General features: G+C 39.1%; 1 protein-coding gene across 1 annotated transcript in view; it reads left to right on the top strand.

Annotated features, from left to right (window-relative positions):
* Nucleotides 1–19,680, top strand: part of MAN2A1 (mannosidase alpha class 2A member 1) — a 159,541-nt gene extending 139,861 nt beyond the window's left edge. Inside the window, exons 19-22 of the mRNA XM_060009039.1 lie at nt 142–275; nt 7,242–7,436; nt 16,905–17,015; nt 18,640–19,680. Coding sequence (XP_059865022.1) covers nt 142–275; nt 7,242–7,436; nt 16,905–17,015; nt 18,640–18,792 — 593 coding nt within the window. The 3' untranslated portion in view covers nt 18,793–19,680. The remainder of the gene's footprint in view (nt 1–141; nt 276–7,241; nt 7,437–16,904; nt 17,016–18,639) is intronic.
* Nucleotides 19,681–20,312: the final 632 nt, after the last annotated feature.

The following is a 20,312-nucleotide window of genomic DNA, read 5'->3' as shown; positions in this document are numbered from 1 at the left end:
CGCTATTATCGAGAGGAAGCCCATGGTACTGTGGGTTGTATAGGTCTGTCTCCCTGACTGGAGGAAAAACTTCAGTCAAGACCCTGCCTTGTATTATGAGGTTCTCAATGAATAACCCTGGCCTGTTTGTTTGTTTGGTAGGTCAGATTGAAGTTATCATGGATCGAAGACTCATGCAAGATGATAATCGTGGCCTTGAGCAAGGTGTCCATGATAACAAGATTACAGCTAATTTATTTCGAATACTACTAGAAAAAAGAAGTGTCATGAATATGGTAGGAAAAAAGCTCTCATGTTCGGACGTTGTTTGTTCTTTGCCATCCAAAATTATGACTTTATACTTTTTTATTTTTTGCATTTTCCAATATTGAGATATTTTTGTAATAGACTTAGCCTGTATTCACAAAAAAGAGAACTTCATTTATATATACTGTGTAAGATTTACATTCAGGCCATTTTAATTTTTAGTTTTGCTTATTGTGTAGATATAAAATAATGTTAAGGAATCAGCTTGGGTGAAATTTCCTGAAATTACTTTGAAAGAAATGAGCATTGAGTTTAAAGGATAGAGCTTAGTCATGTACTTAGGAGATTAAGTTTGATTAATAAAATTTATTTGAAACCTTAGTATACTCATTCTAGTCTTAGGCTCATCTGTTGAAAGTAGATTTACTTGAACGCTTTCTTGTTCAGTTTTCATTACTCAAAGCAAAAATCTAGCATTCCATGTAAAAGAGTCTGGCAAAAGCTTGATCGGACATGAACCAACCTGACAGTATACTCCTTCAGGTGGCAGAAAAGTTACCTCAGAGCCCCCCATAGACTGCTGACTACCCACCTCAGATGGCCCTGGACATGGCTCGTTTTCACTTACTCTGCTTTTCATCTTTCCACACTGACCATTTCAGATCTTTTCTACTCTTTTCAGCCAGTGGCCTCACCATCCACTGTGTAGAGAGAACAGCCATTCATAGGGCTCTCTGTTCTAGATACCAAGCATCTACTCCCACCTTGTCCTTCTTCCCTTGTGTTACCTTCCTTTCCTTGTAGCCCAGTCCCTCCAGTGTCCTTGGAACTGACCCCAGTCTCCCTCCTGAGGATCCTTTTGTTAATCATCCTCCCTCCTTCCCTGTCCCTGCTCCTCATAGCCTTTCAGTTGGCTTTTAAATGCTCTTCGTTTTCTATCATGAAAAACAAAAACAAAAAACAGCCCTCACTCAGACTCTCATTTCTGTTTCCCCTACACTATCTCCTCTACCCCACTGAGCCAGAGCTGATGAGGTAAGTTTGTGTCCTCACCTCCCTCTCACACTCAGATCATTTCAGTCTGGTTTGAGCACCCATCATATGCTCTTGCCAGTGTCACTAGATCCAGTGGATGTTTTCAGTTATCATCTTACTTCACCTTTCAACAGCATGTGACACTGACCATTGTCATATCCTAAAACACTGCCTAGCGAGCTTCCATGGTGCCCTACTTACTTGGTTTTACTTGGTTTTCCTCCTGACTCTGGGGTAGTTCTTTCTCTGTCTCTCTCATAGCTCTTTATTCAGCCATTAAATATTAGAGCCCTCAAGGCTCGGCCCCAGGCCTTTTCCTTTTCTCATTTTGTACGGCCTTCCTCTGCGTCAATTGGAACCCACAAATACAAGCCCCCAGCTTCGGTTTCACCTCTCACCTCCAGACCCATCTATCTGGTTGCTTCCTGGCATTTCTTTCTACATTTTTAAGGGCATCTCAAGCTCGACATATCCAATATCATTCTTGTGATCTCCCCCTCACACCTGGCCCTTTTCCAGTGTTCCCTCTCTTGATAACTAGCACCACCTTCCATCCAGTCCAGCCGCCTATGAGTCATCTCTGATAGACACTTCTCCTTTGCTTGCTCTCTTCTCACAGCAGAGTCATCACCAGTGCTTGGCTATCTCATTGCCTGAATATTTCAAATCTATGAACTTGATTACTTCAGCGACTCTAATCTAAACTAGCATCATGTGTTTCCTGGAGGTAGCCTATACACATCCACTCTTGTCTCTTCTTTCTGCTATATCTGTTTTTAACCCAGTAAGCAGTGTTTTTTGTTTTTTCAAAACCAAATCTGTCCTCCCTGTGCCCTGCTTAACCCCACTATGTCTTCTCATTGCTCTCAATATAAAAGCCAAATCCTTACCATAGCCCACAGATCTCCTCGTGGTATGGGCCCTGCCTGTCCCCCATCCTCATCTACATGGCTTTCCCTGTTTCTGCTCTGGGCCAGCTGGTTTTTCTTTCAGTCATAGGGACTTCCCATGCACCCAGCCCTCAAAGCACCTTTGCACACGCCTTTCAATCTCTCTGCCCAGCGACTCTTAGTAATAGTTCAGATCAGGGCCTACTTCATCAACTGCTTCGGCTTGACCAGGTCAGATCCCCTTCTGCGCTCCCTCAGAACCATGCACCTCTCCTTTGTGTTTGTGTGATTATGTGATCATTGTTTTTCTCCTCTTTGGGACCGTAAACCCACTGGGAGTATGGCTTATGTCTCTATCTGCTTCTAGGATTATTCCTAGCAGAGCAAGCACCCAGTGTATGTTCTGTGAATGAATACACAAATGCACAAATGAATGAACTGTGATAGCACATTGCACCACTGTATTTATCGCAATTACTGCTTACTGCCTTGTCACCGTATGCATGTTCTATTCCCCCTACTAGATTCTAGGGATTTGTCTACTTCATTTGCATGTGCCCCACAGGGCCTCCTTGCCTGTGGTAGGCATTCTATAAATAAAATACTGGTTGATTGAATGAAATGGCAACAGCTAATTATGGCAAAGAATTCTCCCAGTATTTAGAACCTTTTAGGAAAAGATTTTAATATCCATTTTAGATGTCAAGATTTATACCAGTTCTTGAGACTCGTGGTTTAAATCAATTACTGATAAGAGCTTAGTTTTAGGATTAAAACTTTATATAAAAATCATTGTCTGAGTGCTGGCAGCTACTATCTTCTGCTCCTCCTGAAATGTTTCTGGCTTTGACGATTTTTCTCTCTATAGACACTAATTTACAAAACTTCTGTTAACTATGGCAATAAAAATGTTCATGTCAGATCTATAAAGCTTTCACTTAGAAGTTAAATAATTTGTTTACTGTCATTCAGAACTCTTTGGGTAGTAATTGATTTAAATTTGATTCAAAGATTTTATAATCCTGTGTTGGTTAAATTTTTCTTTTGCTAAACTATAAATTCTTGGGCTTAAATCAATAGTTTCTTTTAAATAAGAAATGAACTAGAGAAGAGAAAATACATTTTAATTTCTAGCAAAATTGATTAAAAAGACATTTGATTAAGAAATGTTAATATGTCATCATGTAACTTAAATTTTCTAGAAAGTGTCTTTATTTTCAACTCAGACTTATGACTAAAATATCAATGGTAGAAACTGAGGTGGGGAGACACTCCCTGGAAGGGAACGCATTTTAGTGGGAAGCTTTGAGCCTCATGGGAATAATCCTGGATGACTAAATGAAAGCGTCCTGTTCTTGAGCGTTCTGCAGAGAGGCAGTGAGAACAAGACTGGAATGATAAATAATTGCTGGGAGAGGTGTAAATGCCCAGTGAAGCACTGTGGCTGTGTGAGGTTGACTGTCATCCGTGGGAATAATGCTCAAGGCTCAGCAGAAGTGGAAAATAGGAACTGTCTTATCAGCATTACTCTTCAGGGTTTGTTTCTTTGACCCTTACTTCCTACCCCCTTTCTTCTGGCGACTAGTATAATAGTAAAGGGGGCGTTGAACTAGGAAGTGTTCGTGTGTTACAACTGGGTCATTTTACCTCTGGATACCAGTTCTTCACATATAAGGAGAGGAAGTTGCAGAGATCAGGTAAAAACTCAAATGCTGACAGGGCTCAGGGAAGTGATGGCATGAGGGAGGTTGTTCAGGTTTGAGGGCAAATGCTTACGTGAGGTGACCAGAGGGTCTGTGGTGAACATGAGGATGGACACATACCACTTAGGAGCCACAGCTCAGCCCTAGATGATGTTTCCACATGAGAATGTGGGGACCCAGTGTGACTTCATTTTCCAGTGTTTGGGGTAAAAAAACAGTTATCTGTTAAGGGGAGTTTTTGTTATTATTGTTGTGTTGATGATTTTAATGTGAAATCTCTTGGATTTTTTTCTTTTTTTGAGAGGTGGCTGAAAAACAAATAACTTTTTGATACCATACAGAGCTACCAAAACATGTCTAATAGGCCAGCTTGGCCCATATACTACTAGACTTCAGCTCTGCGCTAAATGATATTTATCTCTAAATCTTACAGGTCTACATATTTTCATTCATTCTCTCTCCTCCCTCTTTGTCTTTTTACCCCATCCTTCCCCCTACAGTAATTTTCTCTTTCATTTATACTGCATTGCTTGTTAATGTAGTAATTAATAAATTAATTAATCATCAACAAACATTTATCAAGTTCTCACCGCGTGTCAGGTCATTCTGAATAAACAAAGGTGACTAAAAACACGATCTTTTTCTTAATAATTTAGCAGGTTTTGATGTAGACAGAATGGAAACCTGTGATGTTTAGGAATCAGAGAACTCATCTGGGCTTAATGAAGGGCACGAAGGAGCCTGGCAAGAAGTTCTGACTTATGAAATAAGGGCTGAAACCCAATAGAGAAGATCGCAACTTGGTGTGGTTTGGATCAGAATGTGCTAGAAACTCTTTTTAATGTTGAACAGGATGCAGGGAGAAAACCAGACCTGTACAGTCTGAAACCTTCCAACCTACAAGAAACCAAATAATGTTTAGAGTAGTATATTAGTTACTATAAGGCTGGGAAATTCATTTATAGCTTAAATGAACATGTAAAATTTCCTATAGTAAATGTATTTTATAAGCTTTGGGTTTATCATCAGGGTTATGGTTAAAAGATTGGTGATAGCTCCACAGTTAAATATCTTGCTAGCCCCTTACTGCTATAAATATGTTCAGAAAGTGTGGGAATGATGGCGCTCTGCCTGAGACTTTGCCACACCTGACTTGGTCAGTGTCCAGCAGTGTTACTTGTTCAAGGAGCTCTTCTGACACCAAACCACAACTCTTATATAAACTTTTCTTCTTTATCTTGCTTAGGAGACAATAAATAGCACAGTTCTTGAATGCTAAAAGTGCTTACATTCACGGCATTGTATCATTTGACAAGACTTTTCATTAACATGTTTTCGAGTCTGCATATTGGTTTTTTTAATCCCAAACAAGTTAAAGGATGAGGCTTATACTTTTGATTCCAAAGGGAGCTTTGTTTCTTCTAAAAGGTTGGGAGGATGTCTGGGGTGGCAGTTCCTAGCACAGGTCAGCAGAGCGGTGTGGGACTGACTATGTGACAGTCATCTGGGGGGCTTTTAACTTTACCTTCCGAGGGCCCCACCCCAGGAGGTTCTGATTCAGTAGATTTGGGTTCGGGTCCAGGGATCTGTGTTTTCTAAAAGTTCCCCAAGCGATTCTGATGTATGGTCAATGTGGGGGAAGCACTGAAGGTCAGAACTGATTTGGGTTTGGAGAAATAGTAAATATGCACATCACTGCTACTAAGGTATAGATAATCTATCAAGAAGTACCCTACGTACTCACTGAAGCGTCCAAGGATTCCTCCAAGAGCATAAGACAAAGCCAGAAAGCTTTTTCTGAATGTTTCTTGACCTAGAATGGACTTAATGCCTCCGGAATCTGATAAGGCAGGTGTTTTCCTGCCTTAAAAAGCTTTTATCTTTTATTACTCAAAAGTGATTTTGTCAGCAATCCTGACCTAGATTATGAAGTCCTTTGATATTTGAGTATACTTAAAGCTTCTTGTTGAAACTGTTCCCTCTCTCTTCATGCTATTCTACAAGCTGCATTAAATTTCAATATTGCTGAAGAATATTATTTTATATGCTTTATTTAATCTTTCCTTAAAAAAAGGAATGTGGAATGGATAAAATTTTTTAACCACGCTTTTTATACCTAATATTTTTTGTCAGTATCTTAATATTGTAGTGTCCCTCTGTTGCCTTGAAAAAATTTTCTTTTCTCTCTTCATAGTCTGAATTGTAATGGTATCTACAGTTTGCTGCTGGCAAGATGCTCCTCACTCTTTGCTACCACCCTCTGTTCAATGCTAATCTGACATTCTGAATTTTAAGCTCTGTATCTTCTGTAAATCTTATCTTTTCACACAGATAAGTAGCCAAACCTTTTATTTGAGCCCTCTATTAAAAATATGCAAAATCAGAAGATATCAGTGAAATAGTCATTACGAAAAATAAGATATAAAATTAAATTTTCTGTAAATGTTGCTGGTGATCAAAAGACCTTTCTACATAAATTATGTTTTCTTCTTAGTGCTTTTCTGTGTCTGCTTTTACACCTTAGGCATTATTGGTTAAGGTTCTACTTAGTCATTGATTTAATTAATTGTGTATGTCATCTACCATATGTATATCCCTAGTTCTGGTAGATTTACTTAATGTTTGAACATGCTGAAATACTTGGCTCTAAGCATACACCATAGCAAAGACTAAAGTATTTAAAAATTATACTGAATAAATTGTGTACCATGTAAATGTGTGATAACTATTCTATAACACATATAGTAGTTCCTATTTTTGGAATAAAGTGAAGCAACTGACAATGATTTTACCAAATTTAAAAAAAACAGATGATCTAGTTACGCTACCTGTGTTATTTTAAATATTTATTTCTGAGTTTTTTTTAAAAAATCCTATCATTGGGTAACATTTATAAAACATAACTTTGGATCAATACATAACTTTACAGTCTAGTTAAGTGTATAAATGAAACCATAAGAATATGATGGGTAAAACCTGAGGGAGAAGAGATAGCATTTGACAATGTATAAGATACATGAACATCCCAACCCATCTACTTTAAGAGTTTTGTGGTAGGTTGAGGAAGAATTTTCATAAAAAGTTATACCTTGTCCTAGAATGTTGAGAATGTTGTCAGGATTTTTAGTTTTAAAGCAATGGAAAAGAGATATTTCTCAACATGGGAGTTAGGTGGACACTGTTTTCTTAGAACTGAACTTGGTAATCTGCTGTGCATTGTCTAAGACTTATTTATAAAATATAATGCAATCAAAGTATTAATATATTTGTATATTTTTTTCCTGTTTAAGCCCTGTCTGATAATTCAATTAATACTGTAAGAACTGCAAATATATAACTCTTAAGCATTTTTCTTTTTTCTTGATAGGAAGAAGAAAAGAAGTCGGTCAGTTATCCTTCCCTCCTTAGCCACATAACTTCTTCTTTCCTGAATCATCCTATCTTTCCAATGACAGAAAAGGTCCCTGTGCCCACCCTTCAGCTGCTCGGTGAATTCTCTCCATTAATGTCATCTTTCCCTTGTGACATTCATCTGGTTAATCTGAGGACGATACAATCAAAGGTATATCCCAAAACATATCTATAAAAAATTACTTTTTGTAGTATACTTGGTGTAAGGGGGTGGAAGGAATAAAACTGTAAATTTTACTCTGCTTCAAAGAATGATTAAGAGGACTTCACCTTTAGGCAACATCATTGTACCTTTCACTTGACTGTTGCTCTGTAGTTTAGAGTGTTTCCTTAGACTGATTTATTTTATTCTCAGAAAAGTTCTGTGTGGTGAGCAGGTCAGGGAATATCAGCTTCTTTTTACAGATAAGGAAGCTGAGACTGGCCTGAGGTCACATAATTAGTAGGTGGGAGAACCAGGCCTTAAGATCAGCCCTACTGGCATTTTCCATTTGTTTCTCCTTATTAGTCAGTGTTTCTCAGGAGTTAGAGAAACAGAAGGTATAGTGTGTAATTATTTCTGTACCAGAGACTTTGTACGTTCATATCTTTTCTCCTAAAAATACAAAAAAAATCCTAAAAACCCCAAATCTTTGCATTGAGAATCCAGCTATGTAGATGAGATATAAAAACACATCAGAGGAAGAAACAAGGGAAGATTTTATTAGGGATGGAATTTTAACACAGTTTGATTGCTTGAGTTTACCTACATGCCTACTTTTAAAGTCAGAGACTGCATTTGAAAAGAAGAAAAGATGAGAGGTTTGACATCATTTTTATGTTTTGTAAAGCTGTTTCATCTTGTGGATTGACATCCACTTAGCCGGAAATAGTGAGTGGTTATAGATTCTGTAGGAAATGTCTTATAATAAATGGCCTGAGTGCGAAAAGAAGAGTGTTCATGTTGGAAGAGAGTGTAAGAGGAAAAAATGTTTAGCTCAAGAACAAAGAACTGAAGAGAACCAAACAAAGGAAGGATCAATGCCTACAAATTTGGACATTTAGGGCTTTAAAACTATATGTCCAAGATAGGGAACTTACGCCTGACTATGTAGGAAAATACATGTGTCTAATAATAATGAATGCAAGTGAACGTTAGAGGCCTGTGTGTGTACCTCTGTGTCAAAAGGGCTTGTTTGATCACGTGAGTGAACTTCAGGATTTATTTCATGCCTGCTACATGCCAGTTATTGCTAAAGGCACTGGGGTATAGTCATGGACTAAACAGACAAGAGCCCTTGCCTTTCTGAAGCTTAGATTCTAGTGAGAGGAGAAAAATAATTGAAGATGAAAAAATAAGAGAAACATATGTTAGATGATGATAAGTGTTATAATGAAGGGGAAGAAGGAAGGAAGGGCAGTTTTAGAAGGTGATTTGAATAGCGTGGTTGGAGAAGGCCTTGCAGAAAAGGTGATAATGGAGTAAAAATCCAAAGGAGGTCAGGGAATAAGAAATGCAGATTTCTGAGGGTAGAGCGGTTGGGAAGAGTTAGGAGCAAGTGGAAGGCCTGAAGGCAGGAGATGCTGGTCAGAATGGAAGAGCCATGAAACCTGGGCTGTTCTTTGATGCCTTGCTGTATCCCCCTGCCGAGAACAGCGCCTGCACCTAGTAGGGGCTCGGTGACAATTTGTTGGACAAATGGACCTTGCGAGCGTTCTCTCTAGGATTCTACTATGGTCTTTTGTGGGTCTACTTTTTGACTCAGGGAAAGAACGCACTAGAGATGGGCAGCCTCCCTGAGGTAACCTGTCATTAATTCATGGGCTAAAGAGAATGGATAGGGTGGAGACACCAGACTCTGAGCCTGAGGCTGCCACCTCGGGGCATGGATGGTAGAGGACATTAGCGAGCTGAGGGATCCAGGGGCTTCTGGGGTCCATGGCGGCCATGGAGAAGTTTTAGCCTCACTTTTAGATGACTCTTTCCCATGATTATTTTCTGGAAGCAGCACCAGCTGACTCCAGAATCGGTGAGTGTAGGGTTTTACCCTCCAAGGTTTTTGCTTGTTTTCCAGATCACCTCTTTTTTATGATTACCTGTTCCTTTCATTCTTCCTGCTGTTGGCTAGCTTCCTGTAATACAAATCTAATCACTTTCGGGATTAAAAATCCCATTGCCTACAAAGTTGATTTAGACCCTTGGGCATTCAGTCCCTCTGCAGTCTGGCCTCGCTGGCTGTAGCCACCTGGCTTCCCATTGCCCTTCTCACCTTTGGAAGGTGAACCACCTTCATTCCCTGCTGGCTGCGTGACTGCTGACTCAGCTACCATTTATAAAATGGGCCTGATATCAGATATGCCTGTTTCAGGTCTAGTATGAAAAACAGATGAAATAGTGCTGTGAGAGCCCTTTGAAACAGAAGTGCTTTGTAGACATACATTGTTATCCTGATGATGCTTACAGTACATGCCAACGCAGGTGCAAACTGGAGTTTTAGCAGAGGGAATAAAAGCAATTTAACAATTTGACCAGGAAGAATAAAGACTGAAATGCCTAACCATAGGCATAGGTTAATGCCTAACACGTGATCAGAACTAAATATTTGGGGCTTTTTTGCATTATCATATAAATTGGTGCCAGTTCTATGTTAGTCTTTGACTCTTAGCACGTATTTCTAACAGTTGTTCAAAAACTTACCAGTACAATTATACTCCAGTGAAGATGTAAAAAATAAATAAATAATAAAATTGCAGGGGGAAAAGAAAAAACTTACCAGTAGTCCGAAGGGATACTTTAAAGAATTGCTCTCTGTCCCCTAACCTCTGATAATAGGAAAGTAATCATTGAAGGAAGCTAATGTAGGTATTCATTCAAAGAAAGCTTGATACTTAAAAGGTGTCAAGTGTAATTTCATGATTATACTAAAAGAAAGACAAAAATAACTCAATCCAGAAGCCAGAGCTAATCATTTTGGATTGTGTTCTTGTTTTTTTGTGTGTGCTGGCAGCTTCCAGCATACAATAATGAGTTGTTCAGAGACTGCAGTGCATTTTTCCCATTGAAATTATGTAAACAGAGGTGTTGGCTGCTTCCAAGCAAGACTAGAGGTCTACATTGGCCTATATCTAAGTAAGCATTTTCCTAACCATCACCTCACAGTATTTCCATGAGAAAAGTGTCTGAGGACCCCCTTGACATGATAAGGGCACATCTGTCTTCCCTTCTGACCTCCCCCATCAGCTGTGTAACAGAGGACACGTCCTCTGCTTGCCCATGCCCAGGCTGCTGTCTGAAGGTTGCTCAGTTCTAAGCCTCAGTCTCCCTCACTCCTTGAGGAGAAAGGAGTTATGGGCTCAAGCAATAGTGAGAGAAGGAAGGTGGGGGCTGGAGGTTTGCTAACCACTGAGCTGGTTCAGCATTTCAAGCTATCATTCTCCGACTCACTGTGTCCAGATCACACTGCGGAGATTTTTACAAGAAGAGACTTTTACAGACTCCCCCATCTCTGAGATTCTGATTCTGTAGGTCTGGTGTGGAGAGCTTAGGAATCAGTAATTTTCAATAACTCTCATGATTCTAGAAATTGCTGAGTTATCACCATTGGCTAAATTAGGAAAGTAAGGGTTAGAGAAATTAAATGATTAAAATTAAACTACCCAGCAGTAAATGGCAGAATCAGGAGCCACATCCAGGTCTTCTGAACCTGGGTGCTGAACGTAGCCTCAGAGGGTGGTATTTGACCTTTTAAGACTTACTAAATCTGTTCTTAAAGTCCAGTTTCTCAAGGAGAAAAAGTCCAGTTTTTCAGAAATTGTTCTATATTGGTAGATGAGTTTATTTTTACATAGGCATCTCTTGCTTTTCTAGTTTATAATTTTTTTTGGAAAAAACTTAATTATATGTCATATATTTGTAGTCAGATGAAGAGGGAAACAAACATCTCTTAAAACCCTGCCTCATAGCTGTATGGCCCAGCATGCTCCAGCCCCTGTCTAGGAATTTAAATGTTAGCCTTCTCATCCTATATGCCTGGCCTCCAGCTCTCTTTATCACCCTCTGTTCTTACACTATCAACAGTTTGAGATACAAAACGAAGCTTCTATAAAGATTTGAAAACTGGGGAATAAGAGGACCACTCAAGTGCACTAAACGGGAAAACCATGTCATTAGGAAAGGGTAATGATTTAGGGAGAAGAGAGGCTTGGTAGAGAGGATGCTGGGAGAATCTCATGGGAGGACGGATCATGGGTCAGGCTACAGTGAAAGGTTCATCCTGGAATGCTGACATTCCAGAGATGAGGAGGAACTTGATTAAGCTGTTCATCTAGGCTTCATGGAGCCATTCTGCCTTGATGTTTTGAACAATGATATCTGTTTCAATTTTTTTTTGCAGATTGTTTCCACTGCTTTTATGTTTACATATATTTTTATTTAATTTAATTTTAGATATATATCTTTATATCTATACTCTCTATCTATAGCTATGTATTACATTTAACTCTTCACTCTGTATGGAATTTATTTTGATTTGTGCTTAACTGTTTCTTACAAATAGTTAACCAGTCATTTCAACATCAGCACCACTTACTGAATAAGATTTTCTCTCTCAACTTGTTTATACCACCCCCTCCTTTTCTTGTAAGAGGCAGTTTAAGGTTTTACTTTATTTTGCCCTTCTTATAAGAATTGATTGGTGCTTTATTGATCTCCCTAGCTTCTCGAAAGGTGAAAATTGTGGGAAAAAATGTCCTTTGTTGTACATATCTGAGAACAGCTATTCACCTTCCCCTTTCTTTCTGTCATGCTATCTTGTTGATTAAAACAGGATAACCGTTATTGACATTTTAACGAGTGCCCTGGAAAATGAATTTCTACTGGTTATTTCCCAACCTTCCCAGCTGCCAGAATGCACTGAAATATGAGTGTTGTTTGGCATTTTCAAAGAATCTGGGCGAGTTGGAGAAATTTTCCCACCAGGTGTTTAGCTGTGCCTTTATCTGTGTACAACTTACACATCCTCTGAGAAGGGTGGGGTCACATTCTTCTTGGAGAATCTGGTCAAAGTTACAACCCCTCTCTTCCTCAGAAACAACGTGTGTACGTATGCTGTTTAGCACAGCTTCCAGGCGTTACAGATTTGTGACCCTCACTTTTGTAAGGAGCAAATCCAGCTTCTTTTGGTGTGAGATGCGAGTAGCTCAGCTCTCACGTTTTGCGGAGTTCTCATCCACCTCAGGAGAGGAACATTTGGCTCTTCCTTTTCTTAGAAGAGACTGTCAGATGTGTGTGTAATTTTCAGAGTGACTTTAAATCCTGTTTCAAAATGGGATGAGTGGATAGGTGGGAGGGTTGTAGATGGAAAGAAATGATAGTTTCTAAACCTTTCTTTCTGAATATGTTTTGGTAAATCATGGTTTTAGCTCTATTGGAACCATTAATGAATACTCCCTTTTTCCAGCCTCGGATCAGAGGGGGGATCTCCTTTAGTTGATAGCCTTTCATTATATTAAGTCAAAAGCAATCCTCCTCTTTGCCCTCCAAGCTAAGTATCTCTGAGCACGGATCCACAGCTAGAGCAAAGACAGGAGAATGTAGTTGTGAAAGTACAGACTTGGGAGTCAGACCACCTAGGTTTGAGTGCATTCCCCGTACTTGCTGGCTGGGTGTCTTAGAGCAAATCTCTTAATTCTCTGAGTCCCAGTTTCCTCACGAGTAACAAGGCAATGGTAATAGTACCCACCTTAGAGATGTTCTGAGAGGATTAAATGAGTTGATGTTTGTAAAGCATTTAGAGCAACAGCTGGCATGTAGTAAGCACTAAGTGCTTGACAAATAAAGGTTCTCAGCTGTGATCATTCAGTCATAAGCAGTTGTGATTGTTACTAATAATGAAGCGAAAATCTTGGCACTGTTTTTTTTATAAATTGGAGAAGGTTGAAGTGTATTGCCAAAGTAAATCTTGATATCATTGTGATGTGTATTCCTTATATAGTTTATTACTGATTCCTCAGATTTTCCAAAACAATGTACCTAGAAGTGTCTCCATGCCAGGTATTACCCTGAGTGCTTTACGTGAGCCTTATTTAACTCTCACGACAACACTGTGGAAGTAGGCACTATTTGGGCCCCATCGTGTGGAAGAGAAAACTGACTGACCTAGGGCTGGGGTAACTTTCCAGGTCACACAGCCAGTAAGCGGCGGTGCTGGGAGCCACACCGCAAAGAGCCTGACTCCAGATCTCCCTACTCAGAACCTTATACTGCCTGAGAAGACGAGGGGAGCACTAGTGCTAAAAATGTTAGGGAACACACTGCCTGTTTTCTTCTTGTCTGCTCAATAATGATGGGACACCGTAGAAGTGTTCACCAGCCATTGATGGGGAACGGTCATGAAGGGCCGTTGTAGAGTCATTAGTGATAATTGCACTTTGAGTATGAGAGGGAATGTTTTGTGATAGGGGTGTTCCTTTACCTTTAAAGAGAGCAATACACCTTGTATATCACCTCAGCTACTTCAAAGGTTGTTGCAAGATGAAATGAGTTAATCCATGAAAAGCATTCTGTACATGACTGGCACACAGCAGGTGCTCAATAAGTGTTAGCTGCAGTTACTGTTATTGTCCTCCCTGTGGTGGATCCTCAAAGGGGTTTGTCACAAGTCTAACCTAGTTCCCTGAATTTTCAGAGGATAGACTCAGTCACTTAACTGATTCGTGGTGGAACCAAACCTTGCCTCCAGTCTAGCTTTCTCTGAGCCTGATGGCTTCATTTGGTAAGCCAGATCACCTTCCCCCCTAGTTCCCCCAGTTGCTGGAGACATTTCATAGGCCCCCCCCTTAGTCTGGGAGCTAGATGTTGGTTTATCCCCTGAAATAAGTTCTACAGTGGATTTTCCTGGTGCAACTTGGGAACATCCAAGCAGGGGTTCAGTCTCAATGGTGATCTGAACTGTTTTACAAAGACACTTCATTTGAAGCTCACCTAGCACAGTGCCTGGTGCAATTTCAAAATTTGTAAGTTTTCTTCCCCACACCCTCCCCTTCTTTTCTGAGGTCTGGATGCTACTAATGTGTTAATGAATATAAAAACAGGTCTTTCAAAATTTGTTTACTCTCCTAGAGTATATAGTGTGACTACTTGAAGGTATCTGTTTTCCTGTACACATATTCAAGTTAAATTCACAGTTTCCCTACTTTGAAAAACAGTTTTCTTGGAAATAAAATGTCTAGACAGACTTTGAAACTGAAAAACTGCTGCTTTGCCTCAGGTATTTTTGCTTGAAAACTGATACTTTCATGAATACTTGATTTTTAAAACTTACACAAGATGAATGCCATTTCATTTGGTGTTTTAGTCCTTATGAATAGTGGTACAGTTTTGGTTTTCAGAGAAAGTAAAACTTTTTCCCATTGGTGAAAATTAATTTTTATGACTTTAATCTCTACTTTTGTATTGTTTGTTTAAATCTCTTACCAAATTCAGTGGCAGAATTCCAAAAGTGTTTCCCTTCCCAATTTTTTGTCACCTTCAGTCTGCTAAAGGCCTTACATATTCATTATTCAAGAACAAATGTGCTGCAGGAATTTTAGCAATGCCTGCTTATCAGTGTTTCTTTAAGGATGGTCTAGTGAGTTAAGATGGCCAGATGCTTTAGGTTAATAGTGATAAGTGCTTTTGGAGTCTAATTAAGAGGGCATCTAATTTGTGAATTTGAATCAGGGTTCTGTTTTGATTTTGATGTATAATTGTGGACATATAATTTGGAGCTTCCCTGATCCTTAGCTACAAAGTTATGATGTCAATAAAAGAAATTTGTGAATGAGAAGTTAGATAAGAATATTGTTTAATTTGTAACTACTATGAAAATAATCACTATTTATTTGATGGATGATGTTGATAGAAACAATAACAATATACTGAGGGCTTCCTCTGCTCCAAACCCTAGGCTAAGTACTTGTTATGCTATTTCATTTCATTTCATCTCTCTCTCTCTTTTTTTTTTTTTATGGTAAAGGAAAAACTGTTTTGCTGAAATCAGCAGCTAGTAAATTGCAGAACTAAGATACAGATCTTAGGCTGTCTGACTCCCAGCTCAGATTCTGAACCATTCATTTCTACAGCTTCTTAACTAGCACATTCTGTCCTATAAGCTGGGCTACCTTACATAGTATTTTCAATGGGTTAACCTGCACCATGACTCCATGAAGGAGGTAGACATGCATTAGCTCCATTTTACAGACAAGGAAACTGACAATTAGGAAGAATAAAGGACTATTCCAAGGTTTCACAATTGGCACAACTATTATCCTTCTGTATATAATAAATAAAGCGTTTTCTTATGTGCTCTTTTAGTGCCATTTTGGGACTGTGAAATTGTTTGAAATTTCATTAGAAATCTCTGTCATGTGATTTCAACCTACTGTGTGTATCATGTGGTCCTGTGATGACTCACAGAATCCCTTAAATGACTTTTTTCTCTCCCTTCAAACAAAATTTCAGCAGTACCACTGCAAAATACCAGTGTTAAATGTCATAAAACAGGTTATTCCAGCCAAGAATCTGAGGTGAGGACAGCTTTAAGTTGTTCAGTCACATTAAAATCAAATCAGTGATGGGAATGCTGGCAGCTGTTCAGAAAAGATGTCTCTGTAGCACATTAAAAATTTTATGCCCTAGTAAGGATGATCAAGAACATGGGCATATTCATATCTGTGGCCACAAAAAAGAAAAAGGGACCAATTTCGTCACAGTGTCAGTGCCAAGCAGCACATGACTCTCCTTGGAATAAATATGCACTTCTTAACTTTTCCAAGGATTTTTAATTCAGTTTATTTATCATAAACATTTTCCCAGTTTAGAAACATAAAATTTATTAAATAGTTGTAATTTTAAATATTCAAGGACTTGAAGCATTTGTGACATTGCTACTTAAATGGGTACAAGAAATTTCATTGCAAGAAACTGTATACTGATCCCTGTAGCTGACTTGCCATGTTTAGTATTTTCCTTTTTGCCTGCACAAGAAGAATAGCTTCTGTAATGTGAATTTAAATGATATATCAATCTAATAAATGTGGTTGGCTTAGCAAGTGATAAGCATAACTAATTCAATTTAAATGCCTCTTATATAAAAATAATGAACCAGTACATTAAAGATTAAAAATGTTAATGCAATTAGCAAAAATTAGTATTCAACGAAGAAGCATGTTTCAGTTTTAAGATGGATAATATATCATTCAATGACAAGATAAGGACTAAATTCAGGTATACTTTATTCAGTTGATGGATTTATTAAAAATAAAATAAAATGCTTTATTTGAAGAAACTTTGATAAAACGATATATAATATGTGGACGAAAGATAACCCACGTCCTCAGGAACTATGGAGGAAACCAAGGCTTGAGTGACTTAACAGGGATTCTTAGAACATAATATCACCTGCCTCCTTGTGGGAGGGAGTGTAGCAGGGGGTGGGTGGGCACAGTGAGCATGGAACCTGAATGGAAATGGATTTGCCTGGATTCACTTTTCAATAAAATGAGCATTTGTGGTTTGGGGACACTGACGTCAAGGGTATGCAATAGTGTCAGTATTTGCCTTAATGTCACCGTGGCGTGTTGGCGCTCTGCTCATTTGCAGGTGGATGGCAAGCATTCCAATGAGGCAGCCTTGATCCTCCACAGGAAGGGGTTTGATTGCTGCTTCTCTAGCAGAGACACGGGGCTGCTTTGTTCCACTACCCAGGGAAAGGTGAGCTGAAAGCTTATTTTTGCTTGTTGAGTTAGTGTGCTTTGAAATCCTTACTTTCTGCAGATAATCTTGACAATGAGATGTTTCATTGCCTCTTCGCTGACTCATTCCCCTCAACTTCAAATTAGTTCAAGTTTCCCCATCTTAAGAAAGCCCTTTCTTAACGTTCAGTCTCTTCTTGTCACCATTAAAATGCATAGGCAAACATGTACACGTTTGAAGGCAGTGTCCTCATCGATTCTTAGGTCTTCCATTTCCAACCTGCATAGCACCTTCTTCCTGCCCACCCCCTCATTTCCACCTCTCTCGGACATGGTCATGTATGATCCAGTTCAGGAGTGTCAAACCCAAGTCCTACAGGGGCCAAGACAAGTTTTACAGTAACTAAAGTGGGGTGCTGGCTTGCAGTATGGGAAGAGAGGGAGCAATGAGACTGTGGCCAGTGGGATAACTCAACCGAAGACCCCAGGGCAGCTGTACTTAGCTCCAGTCAGTTGTTTCCCCAGGGGAAAGATGCAGGGCTAGATCTTCTGATTAAGCAAGATTTGCATATGAGTCCACACTCTGCAGACCAAACAGATCCTCAGGCTGACCACTGCTTGGTGGCTGCGCATTTCTGACTTCAAGGCGGTCTTGCTGACAGTTCTCATCAGAGAACTCTCCTTGGAAGCAAATCAGCCTCCAATCTTATGCCTGTGGCTCTGAGCTAGCTGTAACTACAAGAAGATGCTTGGGCTGATTCTAGCACACTGGCGGGTCTCCTCCACCAAGTCAGCTCAGGGGACCCAGCTCTTCTCCAAAACCTAATAGACATAGTGTAGACCAGACTCAAGTAATTCAGTTCCAGCCTTACAAAATTAGTATGTGCATAGGACCCAAAAAGAAAAGAAAATATAGTAGGGGGGCCTAAATCTGCTTAGATAGATAAGCTTCTGCATTTCTGTTCCTCACCCTGTATGTGGTTGGTGCTAAGAAAGCACTGATATCTTTGTTTCATTACATTTGCACTCTCCCTTATTAGTGATGATCTGAGAATACTTGCTTGTGAACATTTGTACTCAAACATTAAGGCATTGAGTCTTTAGGGGGTTATACGATCCAGAGAGACATATTAGAATAACCTGCTAGAAGTGAGGACAGTATTTTCTAAACAACCTCCCCACCCTATAAATGGGACTCACTGACATGATGGGCCTTCCTTGTGGCAGCCTGTGTCCTATCTCCCAGCTCTTTGGGCACAGGGAATATGGTGGATGAGCACCACTGTTAGGGGTAAGTATTGACTGAAAGAGGATATAGATGTGTTTAAAGCTTCTTGGCCTATAGATGTGCTTTCTTTTATTGAAAAAATGGCCCCTGCACCTGATGTGTTCTCAAGCAACAGAAAAGGAATCCAGAGCCCATCATCCTCCCGTTACAGTTTCCTGTGTCTCCCTCCAGGGTTAGTCTCCACGTTCAAGTATGTAGAGGTGGATTTAATCTCCCTCCCCTTCCCCTTATTTTTCATTAAAAGGGAACTTCAAACATACTTTTCACTTTTTCTCCCACTGAATATATAGATGCGCTACTAATCTTTCTTCAAAGTTGTTCTAAACGTGCAATTTTTTTATCATTTACTTTTTAGATATTGGTACAGAAACTTTTTAACAAGTTTACTGTTGTAAGTCTCATACCTTCGTCATTATCCTTGATGCATTCACCTCCAGACGCCCGAAATATAAGTGAGATCAACTTGAGTCCCATGGAAATCAGCACATTCCGAATCCAGTTGAGGTGAACCTGGCTTTCAGATTTGGATTGGGAAGCATTGGCTTTTATACACTTCTTGGTTTGACGTGCAATAAAGAAGCACATTATTTTAGCTTCTGGCTACTGTGAGGACATGAAATCTGTGATTTTTTTTTTTTAAACCAGTACAGTAAGAGAGGAAAAAAAAAAAAAGCCATGCTATAAACTTTTTTTTTTTTAAGTTCCTTCCATGAACTACCATCGTCAGTATGAATTGATGCAACAAACAAAGAAATGTCTAAAGACAACCTCTCAACAGATTGTATCTCAGGTTAAATGTTAACTAATTATATCTGTGTTGGGGGTTGTGAAGAGATTGTTGTAAGTATTCATGTTGCTGACCCTTTGTTAGTCTTACAAAAATACCCATTTTTACCAAAATGGAATAAAAAGCTGGTGGGTAATAGCTAATGGCCAAAATGGTTGCAATCATTCATACATGTTAGAAAAATTTTATGTGTTGAAATATGTGGAAAAGTGCAATCCGTCAACCCTTATACATAGTTGACTATGTGTTTTTCTACCACTTGTACCACTTGACCCCTCCCCTACTACCCTTTGTAAGTATTTCCAGAAATATCAGATTTTGACTCATTCAGTAGTAGACAAAGAGGCATATTTTCATTACTTGACAGTGTGGGATAGGTGCAATTTATTCCATTGTCACTAAAATAGAAGAAGCAATTCCATAGGTACCATGACCTCTTTTAGGTACCACAAGGTGTCTTTTTACACAGCTCATTTGAATACAGATGTTCTGAGAAGGGGTTTTCTATTTTAAAATTATCGTATCAGAATAAATGTGCCTTATTTTTTTATAAGTCTTGTTAAATCTTTTGGTGTCCATATTATGGTTGGGGGAAGGGAAGAGGCTGGGGGGAGGTGGAGGGGTGGGTACTTTCTATGACACATAAATTGTATAATTTTTGCCTGACAATGCTGGCCACGTTCTGATCTGTTTCATTAAATTTGTGGTGATGTTACTTTAAACATTTTGACTATTTGAATGTACTGAGATGTCAGAAAACAAAAGAAGGAAGAAAAATATTGTTAAGTAAAATATGCTGCTGCCAAGGAGACTGCAACGTGAAGCAAGGATTTTGTAACATGCAGAATCCACATGCTGTTTCCATTTCACAGGAGTTCACCATTTTGAAGAGAGAATGCTTTAAAATAGACCCTGTTTTAAACCCACTTACACGTAGCTCATCATAATTTATCTTATTAAAGAGTATGTTTGTTCAGTGAATTCCAGACTTTTGTACATGCTAACCTCAAAGTGAAGCTCTAAACCTATGTGCCATTACAGTACTCTTGATAAAATTTATTTGGGATCATCGTGAACTTGACATTAAAATAAAAGCAACATTAGCAACATTTAGAAGATTCAGTTTTAGCATAGCAAGGATTCTTGACTATATGCACTTCTGAAAATTCTCTTTGTGTTAACTAATAGATTTAGTATTACCTGACTTTAAACTTCCATTATACCTCCTGCCATTCCAACAT

The sequence above is a fragment of the Delphinus delphis genome, chromosome 3 (genome assembly GCF_949987515.2).
Source record: "Delphinus delphis chromosome 3, mDelDel1.2, whole genome shotgun sequence".
Lineage (NCBI taxonomy): Eukaryota > Metazoa > Chordata > Mammalia > Artiodactyla > Delphinidae > Delphinus > Delphinus delphis.
Note: the sequence above shows the minus strand (reverse complement) of the source record. Positions and strands in the feature narration are given on the sequence as shown.